Source organism: Trichechus manatus, unplaced genomic scaffold (assembly GCF_000243295.1).
Source record: "Trichechus manatus latirostris isolate Lorelei unplaced genomic scaffold, TriManLat1.0 scaffold00035, whole genome shotgun sequence".
NCBI lineage: Eukaryota > Metazoa > Chordata > Mammalia > Sirenia > Trichechidae > Trichechus > Trichechus manatus.
In genome coordinates, this window is record NW_004443971.1 from 9,584,486 (window position 1) to 9,595,368 (window position 10,883).

Here is a 10,883-nt window from a genome sequence, read left to right on the forward strand (position 1 = left end):
CGGGAAAAAGATATTCATATATATAAATTATAGATATTCATATATATATACTAATCTCCATTTCCTGATCTTAGAATAGGGAATTATATGTACTCAAATATATAAATTATATACAGAGAGAGAGAAAGAGAGACAAACACCCACCTTTTCCAAAGTGTGGGGTAAGGCTAGCAATGCGAGTTTGATTGTCCTGCTTTCACACATGAGGGCACAGATCCCCAGGGAGAGGAGGTGAAGTCCTCCAGTTCAGGCAGTTGGACAAGTACACCACGCCTCCGCAGTGCCCCGTGAAGGAGGGCAGACGCTGGTGCGCACCTGTCTGTGTAAGACGGAAGCCCACAGCTGTGCTGTATTCTGTGAGGCAGGTGAAGGAGGCGCGGGAAGGGACAGAAGGGCAAGTTACACATCAGAAAACATGCTGCCCACCCACAGTCTGCCCTTTGTCTTCCTTCCTGCCACACTGCGCCAGACGGTCTCTCTGTCACTGAGCTCATTCTACACTGGTCTCCCCCCTCCAGCCTCCAGTGGACCCCGAGCTCTCTTTGTACGACGACGATTTGCAGGAAGACGGCCCCAGCTACTGGGACTTAGAGCAGGTGAGCTGAGGGGCGCCTGGGAAGGTCAGGTGGGATGGGAGACTGGGAGAGGAGGGAAGGAAGGAAACCCTCTCAGACATAAAGTGTTTGCTGGGCTCTCTCACTTCCAAGCCAGATCTTCATTCTTCTCACTCCCTGAAAGGCATCATGGGGGAAGGGAGAGACACTGGACCAAGTCCTGGAAAACTAATATCTATTCTTAACTCTCCAACACATCAGCTACATGATCTTGGGCAAGCTACATAACTCCACTGAGCTCCAGTTTTTCTCATCTGTAAAACAAGGGAAATATCACTAATACTTGTCCATCTACAAGATGAGTAGGGGATTTATGTGTTCTTTCATTAATTCAGTAGGTATTTTATGGAGTTCCCACTACTTACCTGACACAGTTCCAGGGAGGCCATACAGCAGGGAACAAAATAAACAAAGACCCCTGCCCTCAGGACACATATTCTGGTAGAATCAGATGAATTCTAAGGGTTCGTGTGAATTATTAATGGGTATGAACTGGCCTTAAGAACTACATGCTTTGCAAATGTGAGGGGTTCCTATCTTCACAGGGCCCTAAGGCCCTGACATGAACATTAGCACTAACCCAATGCCCTGAATTAAAAGAAACCAGATGACTAGGTTTAATCTGGCTTCAGATCTATTAAAAATAATCTCTTCTTGTGCCTCTTCCCATTCCTTCTGACTTTGAGTTTTGTAGTCTCTGAGGGTGTTTATGGTATGTGGGAGACATTAGAAAATACAGCTGGAGCCACAAAGATCTGGCAGACTGATTTCTGTGCCCCCCTGGAATCCCTAACAAAAACCAAAGAACCAAACCCATTGCCTTGAGTCGATTCCGACTGATGATGACCCCATGTGTTACTGAGTAGAGCTATAATCTCTAACACTTTCCCAAAAACCTGGATAGGGCCAAAATAGCTTATTAGAGCAAGAAACGACTTCAGAGCTAATCTGTCCCATTCCCTCATTTTTCCAGATGAAAATTTTTAAGCTAAAAGGGGGGAGGAGGAATGTGGACGGTCACAGCACACAGGTGGGGGGTGGGGAATATTCTCATGTCAACGCTCTATAAGCTCACCGCCATGGCTGCTCACCCTGCCTTCCCCTGTGCCTACACACACACGCACACACACACTCATAGAAACACACTCACAGACTCACACTCACTTTCTCTCACACGCACACTCACGTACACACTCATGATGCTTCTTCCTGGCCAGTGGTCCATAGAGTCACATCTTGGCTTCCACCACTCTGAACCCATGAGGTCTAATGCCGCCCCCTGCCCTTTCCTTCCTGTAACCCCTGCAGGAAATGTTCGGGAGCATGTTTCACGCAGAGACTCTGACTGCCCTGTGAGGGCCCGGCCACTACCCATGCTACCTCCAGAGTGCCTGGCACCTGGGACTCATGGAGGGTGAGCCCAGGACCGCAGGGAGTGGTGGGTGGAAGGGAGCACGTTCACCAGGACTTCGGCTCCTCTCTGCCTCCTCCTCCTCTCTCCTTCCCCTGCCTCCCTCCTGGCATCTCTAGAAAAAGCCAATTTCAGCAGTGTGGACAAACTGCTCTTACAGGAGTGAGGGCCTGGGGAACCCATCTCTCCGCCCTGCCCCTGACCCTCAGGGCCCTGGCCAGCCATGAGCAAGCCTCCTGCTGACTCCACTCCACCCACCCAGGCTCTGCCCATGACAGCCAACAGAACCCCTAACTTCCAGGATTTTAGAGCGAGCCAAGAACAGAAGAGAAATTATGCCTGTGCTGACTTGGAGCATACGACTTGAAAGTGTCCTTGGGCCTGTGTGACTTGGTAGTGGAGGTTTTCAAGCTGCCACAGAGCACAGGGACCCCAGCTGCAGCCAGGGGGATTCATAACCACTGGGCACTGAGCTTGGTTAGGACTCCGTGGCTGACCCTGGCAGTTCCTCAGAACAATGTGCTCCCCACCAGCCCAGAGCCGCTGTCCCTTTCCTCTTCGCCCCAAGGCTGCTGAGAGCACCACAGCTATGCAGCACATCAGACTCTAGCCTGGGGAGTGGCCAGGGTCCTCAAGACCACCAGAGCTATCTCCCAGGGGCAGCACCCCACCTCACCAAGGTAGCTGCCTCAGCCTCCTGAAACATTATCAGTGCCCCTGCCCTCGGGGGCTACACCCTTCCTCTGGAAGCTGGGTAGAAACCCAAAAGCGGGGGAGATTCAGCCACTGGCAGAATCCTCTGGCAACCTACCAATAGATACCAGTTATTTTGCATAAAGCCTTTCGGAAATTCCTCTTTGTACCTGAGACTTGGCGGGGGAAGGAGGTACTAGTGCCAACCCAGGGCAAACTGGTGAGAGCTGGGTGCTGACAGTTCTCCTGACCTCAGGACCCATCAGGGAAATTTCTCCTCTCCTCGGGAAATCTGCCTTTGACTTCACTTGGCAAAGAGCCAGTCATTTGACTCATCAGCTCCTGGCCCAGGACCACCTTCCAGGGAGGATGCCCTCTAGGGACCAGCTGAGTCCCCCAGCTGGGTGCAGACCCATGGAGAGGGGCTGATCCAGGTGGGGGCTTCCTCCACAGGGATTCCCCAACAAACTCAGGACCTGGGGCCATCTCCTTCTAGGAAAGCTGAGAATGGAGGTCAAGTTCTCTACGCTATAGGGAGGGAACTAGAGGAAACCCCACAGTTAACTTGAAAATAAATAGGTTCCAAGTATAAGTGTTTTGTAAAATTTCCATGGAAATGCACAGAAAAACTTCTGGCCTCTCCCCACTGCTTCTCCCAAACTCCTTCAACTTAACGGCCCCTGCCCCAACAGGTTGGGCTGGCCCAGCCTGGAAAAAGCTCCCCCATTCCTACCTTCAGCCTGACCTGCATTGTGTGCCTGTGTGTTGAGTGAACCAGTCTGCTAGCAAGTCTTCTAACAGGAGTGGGTACTGGCAAAGGGCCAACACATTCTTGGCCTAAGAGTATTGCTTCTCTGTGAATTCATTATGCCATCTGGCTGCCAATGGAACTCAAAAGTTGGAAGGCGGAAGACAATGTTATCTGGGATTCACCATGCCCAGCACCCGAAGTGCCAAATTCCAGGAGGACAAGAACCTTAACCAATGACAACTCACGCTCCCCTACTCCACCTCCTTCAAAGTCCAGCTGAGGCCCAGAAGTCGGGGGAAGGTCACAAAGCCTCCAGACATCCCAAGTCAGAGGCCCCTTGAGGACTTGATGAAGTGACAGTTAACCCCTAGGCTACCCCCAGAACTGAAGGGGCTTTTTGAGTCATAATGACCTGGAGTTAGTGAGGGCTTAGGGGGAATCCTACAACACATCCAAGGGTATGAAGTACTCACCTAGACCACTGCAGAGGTAAGATTGGAAGCACTCGGGGCAGAGGGGAGACATCAAAGAAAACTTCACTGTTAGAATATTTCGAAAAGAATACAAACATATTCACATAGACCACTCTTCTGGACATGATCGAGGCAGGAGGAGGGGCAATACAGCAAAAGAATCCAGAATGTCAATGCTTTTGAATGTTCTTAATGATGCTAACCTGCGATGATGTGTTTCCCGGGGAGGACCGGGACTCGAGATATTTGCGTAATTTATTTAATTTAAATGCCATTCTTCTTTTGTTCATTTTGGTAATAAAGTGGTTTTGAAATGTGAATGAATGAACGTGTTTGGGTGGTTTTATGGAGAGGCAAAAAAGAACCACCGCCACGTGGTCTTGCTTGGTGCTATCCCGCGGCAGGAGCAAAGAGGAGGTAAGATCTCTTCATGAGTCTCCCAGCTCCTGTCTAGATACTAGACACTCCTGGGAATGAAGAAGCTTTCACAGCCCATCTGAAGAGCAGAGGTGTGGGAGAGGAGACAGGCCTAAGGGATCCACATACCCAGGACAGTTCCCAGAGTCAGCTCTGGCTTTTGTGGCTATGTTGTTTTTGTTAATCGGCTCCCATGGTGACCTTATATAAAACAGAACAAAACGTTGCCCAGTCCTGTGCCATCTTCATGATGACTGGTATATTTGAGTTCATTGTTCTGGCTATTGTGTCAATCCATGTCATTAGGGTTTCCCTCATTTTCGCTGACTCTCTACTTTACTAAACATGATGTCTTTTTCTAGCAATTGGTCTTTCCTGATGATGTGTCCAAAGTAATCCTGTGAAAGTCTTGCCATCTCACTTCTAAGGAACATTCTGGTTGTATTTCTTCTATGACTGATTTGTTCATTCTTTTGGCCGTCCAAGGTATATTCAGTATTCTTCACCAACACTACAGTTTGAATGCATCAATTCTTCTTCTGCCTTCCTTCTTCATTGTGTGACTATAAGGGAAGTCAAACTCCCATCACCCCTTCTGGTCACACTTCTTCACTCATAACTCCTCAACATTCATGAGATGTCTATTAAGGACCAGTCTCAACAATACTCAGAAAAGCTTTCAGAGTCCTTAGCTCTAGGGAATGCACAATCTAATCCCACCTTCTTCTCCCTTGCTTGTGAGACACATTAAAGGAGTAAGACCACCAGACTAAAGTGTCTAGTGAGCTGGTTAAGTCTCAACTTTGTTTACTAGCCATAGTAAATGGAGGAGCATGAGAAAAATCACAGAAAAACAAAGAGCAAAGGAGTGAAGGAGGCAGAAACAGGATTAAGTGGAAAGAGATGAAAAAATAGGGATAAGACAAAGCAAAGGAAGGAGGGAGATGAATGAGCATTGGGATTGAGATACAAAGATGATGGGAGAGCTAGAAAGGGGAGAAATGGGCCAAGGAAGGAGGAGGGAATACTGCAGAGGTGTAGAAGTCAGGGAGTTCCAAAATGATATTTATTTAAGATAAACTAGTCTTGCTTTTGGGGTCCCTGGGTGGTGCAGTTAATGTCGTAGGCTGTTAACTGAAATTCTGGAGGTTGGGTCAGACTAGAAGTGCCTCAGAAGAAAGTCCTGGTGAGCTACTTCCAAAAGATCAGCCATTGAAAACACTATGGAGCACAGTTCTACTCTAACACACATGGGGTCACCATGAGTCGAAATCAACTCAATGGCAACTGGTGGTGGTGGTAGTATGGCGCTTTATCCTGCTATTCAGTTGGCCCATGGACTTTACGTAAATTAGCAATTAGCATCCCTCCCATTTGAGCTTTAGATTATTTTTTAATGATGTTATCTCAGCCTGGGTGTCCCTGAGAACAGAACCTGAGACAAAAGCTTGTGTACAAGCTATTAAGGAAGTGATCCCAGGGAGCAGAAGTGAAGGACAGGAGGAGTGAAACAGGGAAGGAGAGACCAGAATGAGTGACTGAGGTAGCCACTGCTTCAGGCAACTGGGGCTGCATTCCACCGGGCACTCTGAGGAGCCCTGTGAAATGATGCTCCGAACTGCCCTAGAGAAACGTTTAACCATTGCTCCTGTGGTCCCACAGGTATTAGCTTCCCAACAATTCAGAGTTGCATGGATATGAGTGCAGAGCAGTTCCCAAGGTATCCCACACTGTGGCATCAGAGACATCCCAGGGCAGGAAGGGAGAAGCAGTGCAAGGCTCCAGGGACAGGCTGGCAGGTGAGCCTGCTCAGAACTGTTACCCCAACATACTTAATAAAAGAGTTTTGAGTGGCACATTGTTATTGTTATCTGTCATTGAGTTGGCCTCCAACTCTTGGTGACCCCATGCACAATGGAACGAAAAGCTGCCTCGTCCTGCTCCATTCTCATGATGGGTTGTGGATCAGACCACTGGGATCCACACGGTCTTCACTAGCTGATTTTCAGAAATAGATCACCAGGCCTTCCCCCAGTCTTTCTTAGTCTGGAAGCACCACTGAAATCCGTTCAGAATCATAACAACATGCAAGCCTCCATTGTCAGACAGGTGGTGGCTGTGCTCGAGGTGCATCATCTGAAAATCGAACCCGTGAATCCCGCATGGAAGGCAAGAATTCTATCACTGAGCCACCAATGCCCTCAAGTGGCACATTAGAGGGATCTAAATCTGATGCATTTCTTTAATTTCTCATCTTTAAAAGCCATTTTTACCTATAGTTGCAGAACTACAATGCTCTTTAGGAGTCTTTAGAAGTAGTAACCTAAACATCCATAAGATGGCCATCTCACCATTTAAAACCAGAGTGGAGTACTTTTAAGACTGAGTCCCTGAACTTGTTCAAGAAGAGGTAAGCCAACCACCTGCCAGGGATGTCAAAGGAGCCTCAGCTCTAGATAGCAGATTGTCCAAGATGACACGGAAGGCGCTTTCTGACTCTAAGGCTCTAGAAAAGTAGATTATTTAGAATTATGTAACCTACATACTACTTTCCAGACTTGAAAGTGAACACTTTCCTTCAACATAAATAAAAAAGAGAAGAAATTTTTTTTTTTTTAACTTTCTATTTGGAAATAATTTCAAACTAAAAAAAAGTTATAAAACCAAAAATAATATAAGAAACACTCTATTCCCTCTACCAGTGACTTCACTAGGGTTGGTGTCACCCAGTGCAGTTAACTCATGGTATCACCCCCGCACCCACGGACCTCCTCCCATACCAGACCATACGGAATCCTTAGTAATGTTTTTTGTACTAATGTTACTCATAAATTGTAATTTCCATATATTGCTCCTTCTTTTCCTTTAATTAATACTTCATTCTCAAAAAAAAAGTTAACTTGACAAAATCAGAGACTGTAAAAACACCGGCAGCAACCAAAATAACAGCGCGTGCTTGTAGCGCATGTAGATAAAACCAAGTGATTGGAAGCATTATTGTAATTGGGTAATAATGACAGCCCTGATCAGAGCGCATTAGAAGGTTCAAAAAGTAAACTAGCATAGAGTTTTAGCCTTGTGGGTATATTGATACAAGTAAGGGCTTACAAAAAATATTTTGTTGTTATAACTAACTACAAGGATATTTTTATACACAGGCATTATGGTGTCACCCCCCCTCTGACCATGTCATCCAGCGCAGTCTGCACTCCCCACACCTCCCTACTGACGCCTCAGACCTTCACCCAGATTCACTTATTGTTAAAATTTTACCCCATTTGCTTTATCATTTAGTCTGTAATTCTCTCTATATATATATGGATATATATAACCTTTTTCTGAACCATTTGAGGATAAGTTCCTTAAGCCCTAAATATTTCAGTGTATACTTCCTGAGAATAGAAACATTATCTTACATAACCACAGTAAAGTTTTGAATTTCATCAATTTACATTGACACATACTTTTATTTACTCTGCCATTCATATTCTAATTTTGTCACTAGATCTAAAGGTCCTTTGTAGCATTTTTTTCCTTGTAGCACACAATCCAATCTAGGTTCAGGTATTGAATTTAATCACGTATCTTCAAACAAAAAAAATAACAAATCCACTGCCTTCAAGTCGATTCCGACTCATAGCAACCCTATAGGACAGAGTAGAACTGTCCCATATGGTTTCCAAGGAGCGGCTGGTGGATTTGAACTTCTGAAACACTTAAGCCAAACACTTAACCACTGCACCACCGGGGCCCCGTCATGCCTCTTTAGCCTCCTTTAATCTAGAACAAGGCTAGGGGCCAACTGCAGAACAGACCATAAATTGCTCATATGCAAGTTCAAATTGAAGCTGAAGAAAATTAAAACAAGTCCACAAGAGCCAAAGTAAGACCTTGAGTATATCCCACCTGAATTTAAAGACCACCTGAAGAAAAGATTTGATGCATTGATCACTAATAACTGAAGACCAGACGAGTTGTGGAATGACATCAAAGACATCATACATAAAGAAAGCAAAAGGTCATTAAAAAGACAGGAAAAAAAGAAAAGACCAAATGGATGTCAGAAGAGACTCTGAAACTAGCTCTTGAATGTAGAGTAGCTAAAGTGAACAGAAGAAATGATGAAGTAAAAGAGCTGAACAGAAGATATCAAAGGGCCACTTGAGAAGACAAAGTGTTATAATGAAATGTGCAAAAACCTGAAATTAGAAAACCAAAAAGGAAGGACACATTCTGTGTTTCTCAAGCCAAAAGAACGGAAGAAAAAGCCTAGAGTTGCAATACTGAAGGATGCTATGGGCAAAATACTGAATGACTCAGAAAGCATCAAAGGAGAAGAAAGGAATACATAGAGTCACTGTACCAAAAAGAATTAGTCACGTTCAATCATTTCAAGAGGTAGCATATGATCAAGAACAGATGGTATTGACGGAAGAGGTCCAAGCTGCCCTCAAGGCATTGGCAAAAAACAAGGCTCCAGGAATTGATGGAATACCAATTGAGATGTTTCAACAAACAGATGCAGCACTGGAAACGCCCACTTATCTATGCCAAGAAATTTGGAAGACAGCTACCTGGCCAACTGACTGGAAAAGATCCAAATACATGCCCATTCCAAAGAAGGGTGATCCAGTGAAATGAGGAAATTATCGAACAATATTATTAATATCTCTCACAAGTAAAATGTTGCTGAAGATAATTCAAAAGCAGTTGCAGCAGTACATCAACAGGGAACTACCAGAAATTCAGGCCAGATTCAGGAGAGGACGTGGAATGAAGGATATCATTGCTGACATCAGATGGATCTTGGCTGAAAGCAGAGAATACCACAAAGATGTTTGCCTGTGTTTTATTGACTATCCAAAGACATTCGACTATTTGGATCATAACAAATTATGGATAACATTGCAAAGAATGGGAATTCCAGAACACTTAATTGTGCTCATGAGGAACCTGTATAGACCAAGAGGCAGTCGTTCAAACAGAACAAGGGAATACTGTGTGGTTTAAAATCAGCAAAGGTGTGTGTCAGAGTTGTATCCTTTCACTATACTTATTCAATCTGTATGCTGAGCAAATAATCCAAGAAGCTGAACAATATGAAGAAAAAAGTGGCATCAGGATTGGAGGAAGGCTCATTAACAACCTGCAATATGCAGATGGTGCAACCTTGCTTGCTGAAAGGAAGAGGACTAAAGCACCTAGTGATGAAAATCAAAGACCACAGCCTTCGGTATGAATTGCACCTCAACATAAAGAAAACAAAAATCCTCACAACTGGACCAATAAGCACATCATGATAAACCAAGAAAAGATTGAAGTTGTCAAGGATTTCATTTTACTTGGATGCACAATCAACAACCATGGAAGCAGCAGTCAAGAAATCAAACAATGTATTGCATTGGGCAAATCTGCTGCAAAAGACCTCTTTAAAGTGTTCAAAAACAAAGATGTCACTTTACAGACTAAGGTATGCCTGACCCAAGCCATGGTATTTCAATCAACTCATATGCATGGGAAAGCTGGACAATGAATAAAGAAGACCAAAGAAGAATTGATGCCTTTAAATTATGGTGTTGTTGAAGAATATTGACTATACCACGGACTGCCAGAAGAACAAACAAATCTGTCTTGGAAGAAATACAGCCAGGATGGTCCTTAGAAGCAAGGCTGGCGAGATTTCCTCTCATGTACCTTGGGCAGGTTATCAGGAGGGATTAGTCCCTGGAGAAGAACATCCTGCTTGGTAAAGTAGAGCATCAGTGAAAAAGAGAAAGCCCCTCAAAGACATGGATTGACATGGTGTCTCCACAATGGGCTCAAACATAGCAAGGATTGTGAGGATGGCACAGGACCAGGCAGCGTTTTGTTCTGTTGCACACAGGGTCTCTATGAGTTGGAACTGACTCAACAGCACTTAAAAACAACAACCTAGAACATTTCCACAACCTGTCTGTCTTTTATAAAACTGACATTTTCAAAGACTGCGGTTCACTTACTCTTTTTTTATATTCCTCATTTGTATTTATCTGATGCTTCCTCATGATTAGATGGAAGTTTTGCATTCTCTGCCAGAATACTGCATAGGTAATGCTCTGTCCTTTTCTGGATATCATATCTGGAAGCACATGATGTCCATCCATCCCTCATAGGTGAAACTCATTTTGATTACCTAGTCAGGGTATTGCCCAATGTCTCCACTGTATAATTACTAGGATGTTTTCTCCCTTGAAGTTAATAAGCAGTCTACAAGGAGACACTTTAAGACCATGCAAATATTCTGCTCCTTATTAACATTTCCCCCTAGATTGAGCATCCATTGATGATTTTTATCTGATCTTATCGTTACTATGATGACAGCAAGATGATGGTTTTTCAAATTCAACACATCCTCCACATTCATCAGTTAGGTTATGGTGAAAGGAAGTTGGGAGGAGATATGTGGATTTAATGAAGATACAGCCTAGATTATAGGCCCCCTAGTTTGCAGGAAAGAACCAGGCCATAAGACAGCTGGGAGGAGC

The 10,883-nt window shown here is 44.7% G+C and overlaps 1 protein-coding gene across 1 annotated transcript in view; it reads left to right on the top strand.

The window, feature by feature from the left end:
* SLC26A9 (solute carrier family 26 member 9) overlaps nucleotides 1-1,970 on the top strand; it is a 20,693-nt gene extending 18,723 nt beyond the window's left edge. The window contains exons 19-20 of the mRNA XM_004375217.1: nucleotides 519-596; nucleotides 1,923-1,970. Coding sequence (XP_004375274.1) covers nucleotides 519-596; nucleotides 1,923-1,970 — 126 coding nt within the window. The remainder of the gene's footprint in view (nucleotides 1-518; nucleotides 597-1,922) is intronic.
* The last annotated feature ends 8,913 nt before the right edge of the window (nucleotides 1,971-10,883 follow it).